Below are 19,869 nucleotides of genomic sequence, written 5' to 3'. Positions count from 1 at the left end.
CGGACACTCAGTTCAGCCACTTCCTTGTAGGAATGAATCTCAACCTGCCTCCTTCACTGGATGGAGCAATTCCCTTGTGCTCTCACTAACCCAGTGCTTGCCTCTGGACTTACTACACTGGGATTGCAATGCGCTTTCTGTGCATTCGTTTCTCTCCTTCACAGGACTGTCCTCCCTTGGAGGGCAGGATCCATGGCTGCCAGCTCCCTGGCTTGGGGCAGAGTCTGCTACGTAGGAGACAGACTATCATAGTTGTTAGAGGTGTGGTCTTTGGAGCCAGCAACATGGCTGTGGAACTTTCTCTCCGACTTACTGACCATATGCCCTAGAGCCAATTATTTTACTCTCTGTGCCTCAGTCACCTCATCTGTAGGTGGCAATTATGATAGTACCCAGTCCATGGAATCAAGGGTAGAGGGAATGAGGAGGGAGAGACACAGGCTCACTTGCCCCTCCACTCTTTCCTTCCCTTTGGTGTCTCCTGCTATTCAGTCCTGCTCTGGCTGTGCCGGGGAGCAAGGGGTGGTGTTCAGGCAGCAGTGGGTCCAGGTGCAGAGAGTAGGGAGGTGGGGACTCCTCAGTGGTGCTTGGGTGAAATGTGGGGAGTTCTGTGGCTGCCTCCCCAGGTGACTGTCTGTACGGGGTGATGCATGAGGTGAGTTGTTTGCAGTCAGACCTCCTTGTTTCTGTTTGCATACAGCTCTTTTTTTTTCTTTTAGATCAGACTCACAGTAAACTTTATTCCCATTCTCTGGATTAATGGCTTTCCAAGGCTCATCTCCAAAAGCAGCACAAATTTGTGTACCACAGGACTTTTCCTCACTTTGAGTGTTGTTTCTAGTGAGGACCCACCTCAGCTGCCTGCCTTCTGGGGTAACCCAGTCATGGTGGCTCTCACTCCCTGCTTCACAGGGAGTGGCTTTCTTGGCTGTGCAGCTGATTCCACCATCACTGTCACTCCTACCACAACCACGACCTCCTTTCTACTGGTATTGCTGTCACTGGTACTATTGCTGTTACTACTCCTACCAATATCAAAATTCTGACGTTTAGCTATTGCGTTCTACTGTCACTTAGTGGCCTCTGCAGAAAGAAGTACCTGTTTTTCTGTACCCACAATAGGGAACCTAGTAAGCCAGGCTTCTCTGGAATGTGGATTGGGCCATTTTCAATGTGCTATAGACTAGCTGTGTTCCAGGTAACAATGTGGTTGAGTGTTACTTTTTCTTATTAAAGGCCATAGCAGGTATTGCTTTCATTAGCAGGTTAATGAACACAGTAAAATAGGCTAATTTTGACCTCTGTACTTCCCAGCCATTCAGTTTTCTAGTGCAAAGACTAGAAAAACATAAGGAGGATTAAAGATGCTGTTTGAAAATCAGTTAGCAGGCCACCACTGAATTATACACCATCATCTGGGCTGGCCACCCAGCTGATGCTTATGAACAAAACTGCTTAATAATTTAAAGTCTTTATTTATAATTATGAACATCACTAACTTCTAAAAAGGCTTTTGAGGTAATTTAATAATGAAGATATATTGATATATTAACATGTAAGTAAGAGGATACAGTGACAATTTAATGTAAAATTTCAATATGAGTTCACTGGCTACCAAAGAATGATGATTATTTATTCTTTTATGCAGATAAACTGCATCATCATTCATGCATCAGTTTATTAAAAAAATGTGTCTGTTATAAAAGCTGTGGGGATACATAGATGAAATAAATGTAGTCTCTGATCTCAAAAATGTTTATTTCATGTAGTAATAGTTGGGCAAACAGATATAGTCAAGATACTTATTATTACAGGTGTGAACCAGGTTCTACAGGGTATGTAGGATGCACGTGTTTTTACAACTTAGCACTACACATATGAGCTTAATCATTTCAGTATTTACATATAACCCATAAAAGCACCTCATCATTGGAGAAAATGAAAAAAAAAACAAAACCCTGACATTCACAGAAAGATAGACAAGATGAAAAGGCAGAGGGCTATGTACCAGATGAAGGAACAAGATAAAACCCCAGAAAACAACTAAATGAAGTGGAGATAGGCAACCTTCCAGAAAACGAATTCAGAATAATGATAGTGAAGATGATCCAGGACCTCAGAAAAAGAATGGAGGCAAAGATGGAGAAGATGCAAGAAATGTTTAACAAAGACCTAGATGAATTAAAGAACAAACAAACAGAGATGAACAATACAATAACTGAAATGAAAACTACACTAGAAGGAATCAATAGCAGAATAACTGAGGCAGAAGAATGGATAAGTGACCTGGAAGACAGAATGGTGGAATTCACTGCTGTGGAACGGAATAAAGAAAAAAGAATGAAAAGAAATGAAGACAGCCTAAGAGACCTCTGGGACAACATTAAACACAACAACATTCGCATTCTAGGGGTCACAGAAGGAGAAAAGAGAGAGAAAGGACCCGAGAAAATATTTGCAGAGATTATAGTCGAAAACTTCCCTAACATGGGAAAGGAAATAGCCACCCAACTCCAGGAACACAGAGAGTCCCATACAGGATAAACCTAAGGAGAAACACGCCAAGACACATAATAATCAAATTGGCAAAAATTAAAGACAAAGAAAAATTATTGAAAGCAGCAAGGGAAAAATGACAAATAACATAAAAGGGAACCTCCCATAAGGTTAACAGCTGATTTCTCAGCAGAAACTCTACAAGCCAGAAGGGAGTGGCATGATATACTTAAAGTGATGAAAGGGAAGAATCTACAACCAAGATTACCCAGCAAGGATCTCATTCACCTTCAAAGGAGAAATCAAAAGCTTTACAGACAAGCAAAATCTAAGAGACCTCAGCACCACCAAACCAGCTCTACAACAAATGCTAAAGGAACTTCTCTAAGTGGGAAACACAAGAGAAGAAAAGGACCTACAGAAACAAACCCAAAACAATTAAGAAAATGGTCATAGGAACATACATATTGATGATTACCTTAAGCGTGAATGGATTAAATGCTCCAACGAAAAGACACAGGCTTGCTGAATGGATACAAAAACAAGACCCATATATATGCTGTCTACAAGAGACTCACTTCAGACCTAGGGACACATACAGACTGAAACTGAGGGGATGGAAAAAGATACTCCATGCAAATAGAAATCAAAAGAAAACTGGAGTAGCAATACTCATATCAGATAAAATAGACTTAAAAATAAAGAATGTTACAAGAGACAAGGAAGGACACTACATAATGATCAAGGGGATCAATCCAAGAAGAAGATATAACAATTATAAATATATATGCACCCAACATAGGAGCACCTCAATACATAAGGCCACTGCTAACAGCTGTAAAAGAGGAAATTGACAGTAACACAGTAATAGTGGGGGACTTTAACATCTCACTTACACCAATGGACAGATCAACCAAACAGAAAATTAATAAGGAAACACAAGCTTTAAGTGACACAGTAGACCAGATAGATTTAATTGATACTTATAGGACATTGCATCCAAAAAGAGCAGATTACACTTTCTCTCAAGTGTGCACAGAACATTCTCCAGGATAGACCACATCATGGGTCACAAATCAAGCCTCAGTAAATTTAAGAAAATTGAAATCATATCAAGCATCTTTTCTGACCACAACACTATGAGATTAGAAATGAATTACAGGGAAAAAATGTAAAAACACAAGCACATGGAGGCTAAACAATAAATTACTAAATAACCAAGAGATCACTGAGGAAATCAAAGAGGAAATCAAAAAATACCTAGAGACAAATGACAATGAAAACACGATGATCCAAAACCTATGGGATGCAGCAAAAACAGTTCTAAGAGGGAGGTTTATAGCTATACAAGCCTACCTCAAGAAACAAGAAAAATCTCAAATAAACAATCTAACCTTACACCTAAAGGAACTAGAGAAAGAAGAACAAACAAAACTCAAGGTTAGCAGAAGGAAAGAAATCATAAAGATCAGAGCGGAACTAAATGAAATAGAAACAAAACAGTAGCAAAGATCAATAAAGCTAAAAGCTGGTTCTTTGAGAATATAAATGAAATTAATAAACCATTAACCAGACTCATCAAGGAAAAGAGGGAGAGAACTCAAATCAATAAAATTAAAAGTGAAAAAGGAGAAGTTACAATAGACACCGCAGAACTACAAAGCATCCTAAGAGACTACTACAGGCAACTCTATGCCAATAAAATGGACAACCTGGAAGAAATGGACAAATTCTTAGAAAGGTATAACCTTCCAAGACTGAACCAGGAAGAAATAGAAAATATGAACAGACCAATCACAAGCACTGTAATTGAAACTGTGATTAAAAATCTTCCAACAAACAAAAGCCCAGGACCAGATGGCTTCACAGGTGAATTCTATCAAACATTTAGAGAAGAGCTAACACCCATCCTTCTCAAACTCTTCCAAAAAATTGCAGAGGAAGGAACACTCCCAAACTCACTCTATGAGGCCACCATCACCCTGCTACCAAAACCAGACAAAGATACTACAAAAAAAGAAAATTACAGACCAATATCACTGATGAATATGGATGCAGAAATCCTCAACAAAATACTAGCAAACAGAATCCAACAACGCATTAAAAGGATCATGCACCATGATCCAGTGGGATTTATCCCAGGGATGCAAGGATTCTTCAGTATACACAAATCAATCAATGTGACACACCATATTAACAAACTGAAGAAGAAATACCATATGATCATCTCAATAGATGCAGAAAGAGCTTTTGACAAAATTCAACACCCATTTATGATAAAAACTCTCCAGAAAGTGGGCATAGAGGGAACGTACCTCAACATAATAAAGGCCATATATAACAAACCCACAGCAAACATCATTCTGAATGGTGAAAAACTGAAAGCATTTCCTGTAAGATGAGGAACAAGACAAGGATGTCCACTGTCACCACTATTATTCAACATAGTTTTGGAAGTCCAAGCCATGGCAATCAGGGAAGAAAAAGAAATAAAAGGAATACAAATTCGAAAAGAAGAAGTAAAACTGTCACTGTTTGCAGATGACATGATACTATACATAGAGAATCCTAACGATGCCACCAGAAACCTACTAGAGCTAATCAATGAATTTGGTAAAGTTGCAGGATACAAAATTAATGCCCAGAAATCTCTTGCATTCCTATATACCAATGATGAAAAATCTGAAAGAGAAATTAAGGAAACACTCCCATTTACCACTGCAACAAAAAGAATAAAATACCTAGGAATAAACCTACCTAGGGAGACAAAAGAACTGTATGCAGAAAACTATAAGACACTGATGATAGAAATTAAAGATGATACCAACAGATGGAGAGATATACCATGTTCTTGGATTGGAAGGATCAATATCATGAAAATGACTATGCTACCCAAAGCAATCTACAGATTCAGTGCAATCCCTATCAAATTACCAATGGCATTTTTTACAGAACGAGAACAAAAAATCTTAAAATTTGTATGGAGACACAAAAGACCCCGAATAGCCAAAGCAGTCTTGAGGGAAAAAAGCATAGCTGGAGTTATCAGACTCCCTGACTTCAGACTATACTACAAAGCTACAGTAATCAAGACAATATTGTACTGGCATGAAAACAGAAATATAGATCAAAGGAACAAGATAGAAAGCCCAGAGATAAACCCACACACCTATGGTCAACTAATCTATGACAAAGGAGGCAAGGATATACAATGAAGAAAAGACAGTCTCTTCAGTAACTGGTGCTGGGAGAACTGGAGAGCTACATGTAAAAGAATGAAATTAGAACACTCCCTAGCACCATACACAAAAATAAACTCAAAATGGATTAGAGACCTAAATGTAAGACTGGACACTATAAAACTCTTAGAGGGAAAAATAGGAAGAACACTCTTTGGCATAAATCACAGCAAGATATTTTTGCATCCACCTCCTAGAGTAATGGAAATAAAAAGAAAAATAAACAAATGGGACCTAATGAAACTTAAAAGCTTTTGCACAGCAAAGGAAACCATAAACAAGACGAAAAGACAAGCCTCAGAATGGGAGAAAATATTTGCAAATGAATCAACAGACAAAGGATTAATCTCCAAAATATATAAACAGCTCATGCAGCTCAATATTAAAAAAGCAAACAACCCAGTCCAAAAATGGGCAGAAGATCTAAATAGACATTTCTACAAAGAAGACATACAGATGGCCAAGAAGCACATGAAAAGCTGCTCAACATCACTGTTTATTAGAGAAATGCAAATCAAAACTACAATGAAGTATCACATCACACCAGTTAGAATGGGCATCATCGGAAAATCTACAAACAGACAATGCTCGAGAGGGTGTGGAGAAAAGGGAACCCTCTTGCACTGTTGGTGGGAATGTAAATTGATACAGCCACTATGGAGGACAGTATGGAGGTTCCTTAAAAAACTAAAAATAGAATTACCATATGTCCCAGCAATCCCACTACTGGGTATATACCCTGGGAGAACCATAATTCAAAAGAGTCATGTACCATAATGTTCATTGCAGCACTATTTACAATAGCCAGGTTATGGAAGCAACCTAAATGCCCATCGTCAGAAGAATGGATAAAGAAGTTGTGGTACATATATACAATGGAATATTACCCAGCCATAAAAAGGAACGAAATTGGGTCATTTGTTGAGATGTGGATGGATCTAGAGACTGTCATACAGAGTGAAGTAAGCCAGAAGGAGAAAAACACATATTGTATATTAATGCACATATGTGGAACCTAGAAAAATGGTACAGATGAACCAGTTTGTAGGGCAGAAGTTGAGACACAGATGTAGAGAACAAACCTATGGACACCAAGGGGGTAAAGCGGTGGTGGGGTGGTGGTGGTGGTGTGATGAATTGGGAGATTGGGATTGACATGTATACACTGATGTGTATAAAATGGATAACTAATAGGAACCTGCTGTATAGAAAAATAAAATAAAATTCTAAAATTCAAAAGTTCAAAAAAAGTCTGTATGCTGACACTTGCTGTTTATATATTGGGATAGTCAGTCCACTTCTTTAAGTAATGATTTCTTTGTGGGTAAAATAAGAATTGTATCTACTTTATCAAAAAGAATTTTTGTGAGAATCCAAAAAAAAACAACCCTGTAAATTTACGTTATTAAAATATTATTATTATTATTTTTTTTGTGGTACGCGGGCCTCTCACTGTTGTGGCCTCTCCCGTTGCAGAGCACAGGCTCCGGACGCGCAGGCTCAGCGGCCATGGCTCACGGGCCTAGCTGCTCCGCAGCATGTGGGATCTTCCCGGCCCGGGGCACAAACGTGTGTCCCTTGCATCGGCAGGCGGACTCTCAACCACTGCACCACCAGGGAAGCCCAAATTATTATATTTGTGATTAAAAAAATTTAATCCTCTAAAAATGAATTGCAGCCTGGACAATAATCGAAATGGAAATATTGGCTTTTAGTTTACTGAAAATATGTCAGTTTTAGTTTAGGGACTTGAGTGCAAAATTGGAGGTAAGAAAAGGCCCTCGTCCATTTCTGGTCTTCTTCCTGAGTGTCCTTTAACGGCTTCATTTATTTGTAATAATAGGATCAAGAGGAAAACTGGAGATATTGTGCAGTGCTGGATTGATGCTGAGTTCAGCATAATTATTTTATAAGTATTCAGAAGGCATCTGTAGATATGATTTCTTCATAGAGCAATGGTGATGATGCCTCTTCTACAGGGACCTACTAACTCACAAGCGAAAGGGACAAATGAGGTACTCATACAAATAAAAATTATTCTTGTTTTATTTCTTTTTAAAAAACAATTACCAAAAGATGTAAGATTTAGCTGACCTAATTTTAAAAGACAGATGTAGAGGGAGAGAGGGGAAGATATGGCAAAAGGGACAGAGGTAGAAAACCCCAGTAAGGGGAGAAACTTGATTTCTTAATATTTCCCTTCCATGCCTTCCTGCCTGCTACTTCTACAAAACGTGAGCAGTTAGGAGGAGTTAGAATGACAGGGTACTAGGCAGAGGCTTGAATAAGTCTGCACAGAGGCTCAGCTAAGAAGGAAAGCTCTCCTTGTACTTTAATATTTGTTGATGAGCTTCCTCGTGGTCTCTTCTGTGCCTTCAAAACTGTCAATCAGCCTGTTAATGGCCACTCATAATTTGAATTATGCCAAACTCTCAAATTCAGAGACTTTCTTTCAAATGAGATGAGTGGCCCACCACGAAATGAGACCCTGAAGACTTCTTTATCTGACAGCCTGGCTGTTGGTGGTTCCTATGAAAATTATAGTAAGTCAGCATGTTTGCAGGGTTGTAAAGCTGTATTAGAAATTGTCGCCCTTCCCACAAGATACCATTTCTCAGCTGAGACTGAAATAACTCATTTCCTAAGCTGTGGAGGTTTTTCCTGTTTCGTAGCCTCAGTTAACTTTAGACCATTATTGCCAACAATTTTAGAGAAGTACATGTTTATTCTTTCAAATAAAAAAGGGAAGCAATCCTGTTTGCATTCATATTGTTGAGAAAAGTCAAAATGGTTTCTACACACATAGAGGGAAAGGAAACCATATACTTTTATAAAAGGAGTAGAAAAGAGAGTCTTTAAGCATTTTATAGTGAACTTTAGCAGCCTGACCTTTAAATGTTTCCTTTCTGTAACATCAGTATCACTAGCATTGAAGTGGTAAGATTAAGAGGCAGGGCCGTGAAAAGCCGCTTGGCTTCTTCTGTTGTGATAGCTATTTGGTTATGAAACATTTTCTAATCTAGAGAGCTCTGGCCTGATGTATAATTTTCAGGGTGTCTCAGACCTTGAACGTGTTAAGCTTTCTTCTTTGAAGGTTTTCTGCGTCTTTATTGAATGCTTTTCAACCCGTAATAAATAAGCAAGCTGTTGATGAATTTCTGAAGGAGCAGAGAGGGTGAGCATGGTGGCTGAAGACTGGGGGCTATATTAGAATGTGTCACTTGTCACTGGATATACCTGAGAGAGAGGCTGTGGAGTGTCTCCTTACCAGGCCTTTTCAGATAAAGACAAGAATTAATTGACTCAGTTTGTGGCCCCTTTCCACATACCCTGTTCCCTAACTTGCTAAGTTACCATTTTCAGGGAACAACCCCAGTGTCCTTGCAGTGCTCAGGACAGAGCTCTAGGTATGATTCTTAATTCTTCTTTTCTCCCTCACTCCCTTCACCCCACCCATATTCAATCAGTTACCAGGTATTTCCTTTCCATATTACCTTATAGAGTTCTTTCCCTTTCTCCTTCTACCATCCTAGTCCAAATCACCATGATTTTTTTCCTTAAATGAATATGACAGCATCCTATTCTTGTCTTATCTACCCCACATAATCTCCTTAATACAGAGAAAAGAAAAACGGTTAATTCTGCACACTTCAAAATGGAGCTAGTATAACAGAGTTGATAAGGATATAAGCTCCGTAGCCAGAATGTCTGGATTTGAATTATGACTCCATTACTTTGGCATATGCAGTTATATAAAGTTGGGTAAATGTCTAAGCCTCTGTATATATGGAAGAAAAAAAATAAAACTTTCCTGATTGAGGTGTTGTGAGGATGAAAAGACATAAACGTTTAGCATAGAGCTTGGTATATAGCAGACACTCAAAAATGACTACAGTAGTCATACAATGCAAAATTGAGAATTCCACTCTCCTATTTAAAAACCTCAATGTTTCTTCTAGGATAAAGCCCACATCCCTTGGGCTTGCACAGTAAGTCCCAGCTCCCCTGTCCAGCCCTGCTCTCACTGCCCCCCAGAGGGTTGTGTCCATTCTGAACCCCTTCCCCCGCCCCCACCAGTCCATTCTTTGTCTTGTCTCATCCTCATGCCATCCTGTGCCTGGACACCCTCACATCCCAAGTGTGGCACTTTCTCTTCTGCTCCCTGAACATCAACCATTCCCCCTCTTTTTGTGGCTGACTCCCAATCACCCTGCAGTGAGTGGGAGTCATCCTTGATCGCTTACTTCAGAAGGCTGTCTCTGATACTCCAGGACTCCCGAGGGACCTTTGAATGTCATCTTCATAGCATTTGCCATGTTGTTATGTAACTCCGTGTTCACTTGTCTGTACGCTTTGCCGGACTACGATATCTCTTTTGAGGGCAGAGTTTGGGTCATATTATTATTTTTTTTAATAATACCCAGTTCTTGGCAGTTTCATTCAATTAACCAGGCTTTCCTGGTGGCGCAGTGGTTAAGAATCTGCCTGCCAATGCAGGGGACACGGGTTCTATCCCTGGTCCGGGAAGATCCCACATGCCGTGGAGCAACTAAGCCCGTGCGCCACAACTACTGAGCCTGTGCTCTAGAGCCCACGAGCCACAATTACTGAGCCTACATGCCGCAACTACTGAAGCCCGGGTGCCTATAACCTGTGCTCCATAACAAGAGAAACCACCACAATGGGAAGCTCGCACACTACAATGAAGAGCCCCCGCTCAACGCAACTAAAGAAAGCCCGCCTGCAGCAACAAAGACCTAATGCAGCCATAAACAAACAAACAAACAAACAAATAAATAAAAATTTAAAAAAGGAAAAACAACCTACTGTCAAGCACTGGTTGACAGCATTAAATACATAAGTAAGTAAGTAAATAAATAAATAAATAAATTCCCATTTGAGGGGGGTGACGTTTTATGAAACTTCATAAAAGTCAACTCATTAATATCTGTTAAGAGAGAAAATGCTGTTTAGACCATTTGTGTATCCTGGATACACAAAAGGCAACTCATTAACATTTGTTAAGAGAGAAAGTGCTATTTCTACCTTTCGTGTGTCCTTGATTTTGGTAACTATCATGTGTGGATATATTTAATATTTAAACAATCCTAGAGTTATTTAATTCTGGTTTTTAAAATCCTAATCCTAAATTCTAAAAAATCCTAAAGTTCTGTCTTATAAATCAACTAGGTGATTTAGCAAAGTTATATAATTTTTGGTCAAACATAAGGTATGATTATGAACTGAAATAATGAGGTGTATCTGTCTTTGTGCAACGGGTCTGAATACAGAAGGTTTTAAGCTGCTGCAGATGCTACGAAGGACTATCAGCATGTCAAAACACCAACAACATCCCTAGGCAGAAAGAAACTCTCTGTTCACCAGTCTTTAGTGAATTCAAGTTCTCTGTTTCTTAACAGAGTGAGATAAGAGTTTGCTTATTAGGCACTCCATAAAGAAAATGATAGGATTTGGAGAGGTACTTTGAAGACCAATTAGGCCATTCTTGTTTACATTAACTCTTTCTGTTGCAAGTGATAGATTGCTTAAGCAAAGGGTGGAGTTGCTGGTTCATTTGATGTAATTGGCTCATGTAATTTGGGAGTAGCCTGATGCTCAGACTTTGTTTTCTTTTTTTGTCTTTTTGCGGTACGTGGGCCTCTCACTGTTGTGGCCTCTCCCGCTGCGGAGCACAGGCTCCGGACGCGCAGGGTCAGCGGCCATGGCTCACGGGGCCCAGCCGCTCCACGGCATGTGGGATCTTCCCGGACCGGGGCGCGAACCCGTGTCCCCAGCACCACTAGGGAAGCCCCAGCCTTTGTTTTCTAAATAATACCATTTACCATATAAATTGAAACGGAACTGTTTGGAGAAATGGCTGATTACAGAACTTAGGCAGAGAAAATATGACGTGGGCCTGGGCCAGCTTGATGTAAGAAAACAAAGATTAATGGAGTCGTCAAAAGGTCACAGAAGAGACCCCCAGTGGCCAAATTTGGGACAATATGAACATCAAAAAGAATAATGATGGCAATTAATTATTACACAAACAAAGATTTAAAAAGGAGGGTGGAGGGCAGGGGAAGCTTGTCTTTAGGTGAGAATACCAGCTAATAAATGTGGAAGGAATGATAGAATTTTGCAGTCCCAAATGGAATAATCAAAGCAAGGGTTATCAGTGGATGCTAAATCTATGGTGAAAAATTATTGGGAAATAGGATAGCCACCTGGTAACAAATTATCACCCCCAGGCTTTATTAATGTAAAGGGGAACATGTACCTTTACAATAGAGAGATGTGACAATAACCATCTTAACCAAGTAATCAAGCCTAACATCAATAATAATGGGTTACCCTAACATTTTGTGTCTTCTGATATGATGAACTATGAAGTTCACAGTATAAAATATTTTTTCCAAAATTGTTTAACTTGTATCTTGACTTAGCTTTGGTTCATAGGAAATATAAGTGATGGGGAAATAAGTATAATGATACCAAGAGGAAATAATCTGACAAATGCCGAATGCGGGACATTCTATAAGATACCTAGGTCTGGACTCTTCCAAAAGACAGTCATTAAAAAAAAAAAAAAAAAAAAAAAAAAAAGGCAGCAGGATTTTTAGATTAAAAGATCCTTCAAAATTAAGCAACCAAATATAATGGGTAAAACTGAATTGATCCCTAGATTGGGTGTGGATGGATGGGATAGTGTAAAAAAGACATGGGGTAGGCAACTGATGAAATTTGGACATGGAATGGATATGAAATAATATGGAATTGTTGTTTATCTTCTCAGGGTGGTAATGGTGTTGTAGGTATTTAGGAAAATATCCTCATTCCTAGGAGATGCATGTTGAGTTATTTAGGAGTGAAGTGCCATGGTGTCTGAACTTACTTTAACATATGAATTTTTATAAATATATAGAGATATGGTTGGCACACAAAAACCCATATGGCAGTACGTTACAGTTATTGTATAAATGGAGTGTTTATTGTACTATTCTTTCTATTTTTCTTTTGGTTTGAAATTTTAGAAAATAAACTGGAAAAAGAGAAAGTTCAACGTAAGGAAAAGCAAAAGTCTGATGGTAGGTGGGCAGGCAGGTTGACAGGTCCAGCCCTGTCCAGGGCTTCTTTGATGGCATTAGGGCCCACTCCCTCCATCCCTCAACTCTCTTCCTGTACTTGCACAGAGGCATTAAGGGCAGTGTGATCCTAGTGTTATTAGCCAATTTTGGGAAAGCTATGAAAATTTCCAACTGTGACTAATAGAGAAGCTTGTCTTACTCATTTTTAGCATTTCCAGTGTCTGGAACATTGTAGGCATTCAAAACCTGTTGACTGAAAAAATACATAAATAAAGGGGTGACCAAACTTGATGATTGCCTGGAAATGCGAGAGCATACCAGTGACGTTCTTCAAATCCAGTAAATATTTGTGGAATTTAATAGAATTGAATTAGTTAAGGGGAAAATAAGGTTAAGATTGGTTCCAGAAGTGAGGGAAAGTTCTGTTTTTAAATCATTTCTTGTATGCATACAGTAATGACAACATTTCTTTCTTTTTTTTAACTTTCAGTAATGATACTTTTTTGAATTAATGGTCAAAGCACTTGAATGGAGGTCTACTGTAGTTTTTCCTATACAGGGGAAAATTTGAGTTTGGTGTGAAATCTTCAGAGGGTAGCATGTGCAATTATGCTTTGTTCCTTGGTGAGCTATGAGTTGGGCACTTAATTATGTAAAAAATATTGCAGGAGAGATGTTGCATAATCCCCAAGAGAGTAATTATTGTCTATCTTGGCAGAATGCAAGGCTTTTAATCTGTAAATAAGCAATTCTATGTGAAAGAGCTACATGTAGAGTGGTTACGTGTTGTAAAGTTCTCTTATGAATTTTTTAAAATGAAAGCAGTAACTGTATGTGCAGTTTGGCTGCTGCCTTTGTACTTCAAAGGGTTTATGATGCTTCCCCTGTGGTTTTAACCCCTCCTGAAATACTTAAGCCTCAAGAAGGATTCCTGTAAAGGGTAAAACTGTGTCTGGGTTAAGCCCATGAAAAATCTGAATTTTTCCAAAGTAAAGGAAGTAAAATGTGCTTTCTGCAAATTAAAAAACAAACCAAGATGGAAAACAGAACAACAAAATAAAATATTGACAGTGCTTTAAAAAACAAAAAGGCAAAGATGCAATAATTAGCTAATAGATCTCTCACTTATTGGAGGTTAATAATTTTATTTTTACATGTGCCATTGCAACTACTATTTCCGAAATTCACTTTCAGGATATGTGTGTACTACGCGTAGGTGGATCTGCATTTTAGATAGTGAAAGTAAATTCTGTTGGTTGTCTAAGTTGCGATAGCGTCTGCCTTCCCCCTTGTCCCTGTTAGTAGCGATGAGCTGAGCGTGTTCTCCAAGGTCAGTTTCTCTGCTTGAACATCAGACCCTACTCCTTTGCCCACTCAAGAACTTCCTTTGGGCGACTGTCCCTCTCCCTTGTGTGACCATCTTTCCCCTCTATCAAGTTATTCCTGTCAAAATAGAAACATGTTGTAACAGCTTCCATTGTTAAAAAGCCCTTCCTTGACCTCTTTCTCTCTGACTACCTCCTCAATCCTCTGTTCCCTTTTGCAGCAAAACTCCTAAGAATCTATATTCTATCTTTACTTTCTCTCTTCCCATTGTCTCTTGAAGCTGCTCTGCTCAGCCTTTCCCCACCCCCATCTTCCACATGGAACCTGCTTTTGTCAAGGTGCACCCATAACCTTCACACGGCCAGATTCCCAGGACAGCACCTGGTCAAAATCTTTTTTGAGTAGCAGCAGCAGCTGACACAGCTTATCACCCCTTCTTCCTAGAAACACCTTCTTTACTTGGCTTCAGGAAAAACATGTTCACCTGGTTGTTCTCCTTCCTTACTGGCTCCTCTTTCTCTGCCCCTTTGTGGACTCCTCCTTTTTTCCTGATCTAAGATGACCTGGCCCCAAGTCCCCTCCTCCCCTCTTCTTTCTCCCAAAGTCACCTCAGAAAACGTCATGGTTAAAATTGTTTTGTATACTCTAAAGACTCTCAGATTTAAGTCTGGAGTACACACCTGTGTCCTGGACTCCAGACTGGTATATCCAGTTGTCTGCTGCCCTGTGTCCCATTGGATGACTAATAGGCATCTCAAATTTAAGAGTCAAAATTGAACACCTGGACTTCCCATGGCTGTCTCTCACCCAGATTATTGTAATAGCTTCCTGTCTGGTATTACTGTCTCTAGTCTTGCTCCAGCCCCTTTTGATCTATATTCAAAAAACAAAACAATAACAACAACAACAAAGAAGCTCTGAAGAAAGAGCAGTAGGAACTGTTGCAGTCCAGAAGGAGATGGAACTGTAGCTGGGCTGGGAGTTAGAATAGAAAAGGGAAAAGAGAGAGGGTTATTGGCTAGAGGAACGGCAAAGTTCAAGCATAGAAGCAGGAATGAACATGGAGTAACGAGCACCAACAAGGAGAACAGCCTGACTGCAATGGTGGGGCGCGTTATAGAGGGCCTTAAAAGCTCAGCTGAGAAGTTTGTACTTGCTATGTCTATGCATATTTTGTATACGTGAGAGGGACCTGTTTACAAACCTGCACTTGAAACTCTAGGACTGTGCTGTCCAGTATGACAGCAACTAGCCACGTATGGCTATGGAGCACTTGAAATGGGGCTAGTCTGAATTGAGATATGCTGTTAAGTGTATACTAGATTTCAAAGATTTAGTACTAAAACTAATTTCATTGAAATGTTTTATGTTGATCATTTGTTGAAATAGTAGTATTTTTAATATAGAGTTAAGTATTATTAGAAAAAAAATAAGCTGCAAGGATATCTTGTACAGCACACAGAATACAGCCAGTATTTTTTAACTTTAAATGGAGTATAATCTATAAAAATTTTGAATCACTATGTTGTACACCTGAAACTTTATTGAGGTATAGCTTTAAACCAACTATACCTCAATAAAATTTTTTAAAAGAAAGAAAAACAAAACTTTTAAAATATCAGACTCTGTCCCAAGGCCTCCGATGACTTCCCATCTCGTTTAGAGTAAAAGCCTGTCCAACAGGGTCCTTCATCGTCTGACCTCATTGCCTTTCCAGCTCACTTCCTGCCGTGCTCCTTGTCATCCACTCTGCTCTACCCACATTGGCCCCTTCCTCAGATATAACCTCAGAAGCTTCTGCCTCAGGGCCTTGGCATGGGCTGCTACTTTAGTCTGAATACTCTGTCCTGTAATTCTGCATGGTTGCTTCTTTACCACCTTCAAATCTCTGCTGCTTATCTGTCCTCTTCTCACTGACACCTTCTCTAACCATCTTGCTGAAGCTCCCCACACCTCACCCAGCACTCCTGATCTCTCCTCCTGGCTTTATTTTTCTCTATTGAACTTATCACCATATGAAAATAAAAATATTTACTTTTTTGTTTTTGTTGCTGAGTTTGTTCTTGTCTGTCTCCTCTTATTAGGATGTAAGTATCCTGAGGGCAGACTTCCGTCTGCCTTGTTCACAGCTGTGTCACCAGTGCCTGGGAGAGAGTGGGTAATCATTTAAGTACTGATGAAGGAGTAATTGAAAACAACCTGAAAAGTGGATGGATTCTTTGTTGGCATTTCCCCGGCATTCTGGGCATGACAGAGGATAGGTAGCATTCAGAATGATTCGCTATATACTAATAGCTGTTTCCCATTCCTCAGTTTCTCTGTTTGAAGAACATAAGGACATTCCTCACGGCCTGTTGCGAGACGTTTGGAATGAGAAAGAGTGAACTCTTTGAGGCGTTTGACTTGTTTGATGTCCGTGACTTTGGAAAGGTAATTACATTTTATTTTTTATGTATTTTTAAATTCAAGAACGTTTTATCAAATAACTGTTGTTTCTTATCTTGAAGTAGGACATGTGACTGAAGTGGTGTCTGCATTATGTAGTTAAATTTTACATGTAGGTGGCTTAGCCAAAAAAATAATAGCAACAACTGTCCAAATGAGAGTAGAATTATTATTATTTTTAATTAAAGCAGTATAAGGGGAATTTTTTATCCAGAGGTAACTTTTCCTGTTGGTTATCTCAGAGGGCAGGACTACTATTTCCCATCTTTTAGATAGTTTGTTGGGCTGTCATGACTGAGGACATTCTTTCCCTCCAGTCTTCTCCAAACCTGAAAGGCCTCTAATTTTTGGAAGTTGAGAATGTTCTGTTGCCTGTTTTGGCATTTGGGTAGGTGACTTGCAGAACACATGAAATCGCTGAAATGTTTGAGATTGTTGAATAACTCCTATTGCTTGGATTTCAGCAGATACATGTTAGATTGTTAGATTTCAATGATATTTGTCACATGTAAATTGGTTTTAATGTTTGCTTTTATTACTTATATGTACACCAAGCACTTGTGTATAATAGGCGACTTCCTTTCAAAAGAATCAAAAGGAAAAGGATAGAAATCAAGCTTTTAAAAGTTACATTCATTTATTTTGAAGTAATTGGGCATAAAGTTAAACTTCTTGTGTCTGAGAAGCCATAAAAGAGTCGGGCAGTTAGGTAACCTCTGATGTCATAATTGCATTATGAAAATAAGCAGGGAAAAACCTAAAAGCTCTTGAGAAGTTTGCTCTTACTCTGATAATTCAGGTGCTAGGTGCTCATCAAAAGGCTGTTTGAGAGTGACACTTCATTTGATCTCTAAGATGTAATTTTTTTATTACACATCTTTATTGGAGTATAATCGCTTCACAGTGCTGTGTTAGTTTCTGTTATATAACAAAGTAAATCAGCCATATGCATACATATATCCCCATATTCCCTCCCTCTTGAACCTCCCTCCCACCCACCCTATCCCACCCCTCTAAGTGTAATATTTTTATTATAAAATAAAAAGCAAGCAATGGATTAGTTTGCTTGGCAATGGGAATAAATAGCACAAACTTGAAACAGAAATGTAAAAAATTTGATGCTGACATGGAGCAAGTATGGGGAAGCCAACCTGCCCAGGGAGAAAGAAGGCATGGGTTCGCTCTTGGTCACTTCGTGATCTGGACTTCAGCAGTCTTCTCCATCATCAGACCACCTGCCCGCTTAGAAGTCTGTACAAAAGGAAATGGGTATAAGGATATGGTTTTTAGGATTCCTCTTTCTCTGGCCAGCTGTGATTTAGTTGTCTTGAGGTCCAAAAAAGTGATGTAGGATAACATATGGTGATAGTTACAAGGAACTGAAAACCAAGCTTCCTTGTAAAGAAGTGGTGGCACATTTGTCTATGGCCATGAAGTGAAGCCATGAACACAAAGAGCAATCAGAGAGAATCCCAGGTGAAGTGGACAGTCCTCTAAGCTGTTGACCCAGAGAAATGCCTTAACAGCTTATAAAGATATCTTTTGCTGTTCTTTGACCTTTCCTCCTAGTTTAAAAAAAAATCTTCTTTGATTTTCCTTTATTTCCTCCCTCTCTTTTGGGGAAATGAAAAAATGAAAGAAAAGTCTTGACTTTTTAAAGCTTTTCAAAAAGCTCTTCATTTTTTTTTGTTTGAATTTGCACAAAATGGTGTTGACAAAGAGTGTGAAGTCATAAAAATTGTTTAGAAATGCATGGCTTTGTTTTAGTGGAATAACATTGCATGCTAGCTTCCTACAATGGAAGCTTTGTAGGAGAGCTGAGGTTTTAGAAAGTTGAATATAAAGGAATTAACCGTATGCTTCTCATGGGTAATCATAGTTCTGGCTTCTTAAAATATTTTGGCAGTGGTAAGTCTGAAACAGAATTAAACCTGGGATTGCGGATAGAACTTGATCCTGTATTTACCACTTTAAAATTACATACATTTTTGCTACTGCCAAGATTGGTGCAGCTATCACTTCCAAACTGTATTTGACCTAAATGAACCACTGAAAATTAAAGAATTTAAGGGGCTGTTCCATAATTTACCAGTATTATTGCTATTAAACATAATCTCTAAGCCAAACCACCAATGCCACCACTTATTGAACCCTTTTGATGTAGCAGATTTCTCTTCAATCTTCAAATATATTTTTTAATCCTTATAACAACCGTATGAGGTGTACGTTCCAGTATTATTATTTTCCTCCTTGTACAGATAAGCAAACCTGTGTCTGAAATCCACATATCTAGTAGAGATTGGAACAGTGGTTTGACCCCAGATTTGACTGGTTCCCTGCTGCTGCACAACAGAGCAAACATTCCCATAGCCAGTGCCCTGGACCAGCGTGGGCCTAAGTTCTTTGCAGGTATTGACTCAATTCTCATATCAATCCCACCATGTAGGTTCTAGTATTGTCCCCATTTACAAATCCTAGATTGTAAGTGATGGATCTTGGACAATTCATGCAGTTTAACATTTTTAAGTTAAAATGAAATGAATAGGTTGCTAATTTAGAGACAAAGTAATTTCTGGTATTGTGAATATCAATTTTAACAGGATGTAGGCAGGTTAGTTTGTTTCTCTCTGTTCCTTGAGGCATAAATTTTTTCAATTAATTTAAAATGAAAAATATCTCTGTCTGCTCCCTGTCTGCCTTAATTCATACAAATAGTAAATCTAGGATCCATGTATACTTGGTACCATTTCACCTAGGAATATATTAATTGCAATAACAATATCTATTTTTTTTTAGCATTTTGAAGCTTGGAGAGTGTTTCAGATCACTGACCTCATTTGATTCTCATAATAGTCTTGTGAAGGAAGGAAGCAAGTGTTCCCAGTTTTCAGATGAGGAAACTGGGAGGTGGGGAGGTTAAATGGTGACTTCAAGTTCTCCTTGCTTGGGGACGGAGCAAGATCTGGCGCTCAGGGCTTCTGACTTCTCAGCCCTCTGCTTTTCTTGTCTGCTGCCTATGTTTTGGATCTCACTCCTTTGTGGATGCTTGCTCAGGGAAAAGGATGAACTCACAGGAGAAACACCAAAGGAACATATGAAATTAAAAAGCACAAGTGATCTGTCACTTGGAGTCTAATTATACTTTACCTTTAGAAAGAGAGAAAAGATTTAGGATACTGCATGAGTTATATTTAGGATACTGCGTGTGTTAACACGAGTGAATGATAATTTTCCTTTTCACTAATGAGATAATGAAGAGCACACATTTTGGGTGC

The 19,869-nt window shown here is 39.0% G+C and overlaps 1 protein-coding gene across 1 annotated transcript in view; it reads left to right on the top strand.

The window, feature by feature from the left end:
* Window positions 1-19,869, top strand: part of VAV3 (vav guanine nucleotide exchange factor 3) — a 404,602-nt gene that overhangs the window by 69,100 nt on the left and 315,633 nt on the right. The window contains exon 2 of the mRNA XM_082613120.1: window positions 16,463-16,579. Within this exon, the coding sequence (XP_082469246.1) occupies window positions 16,463-16,579 (117 nt within the window). The remainder of the gene's footprint in view (window positions 1-16,462; window positions 16,580-19,869) is intronic.

The sequence above is a fragment of the Mesoplodon mirus genome (genome assembly GCF_964341445.2).
Source record: "Mesoplodon mirus genome assembly, chromosome: 3".
NCBI lineage: Eukaryota > Metazoa > Chordata > Mammalia > Artiodactyla > Ziphiidae > Mesoplodon > Mesoplodon mirus.
Note: the sequence above shows the minus strand (reverse complement) of the source record. Positions and strands in the feature narration are given on the sequence as shown.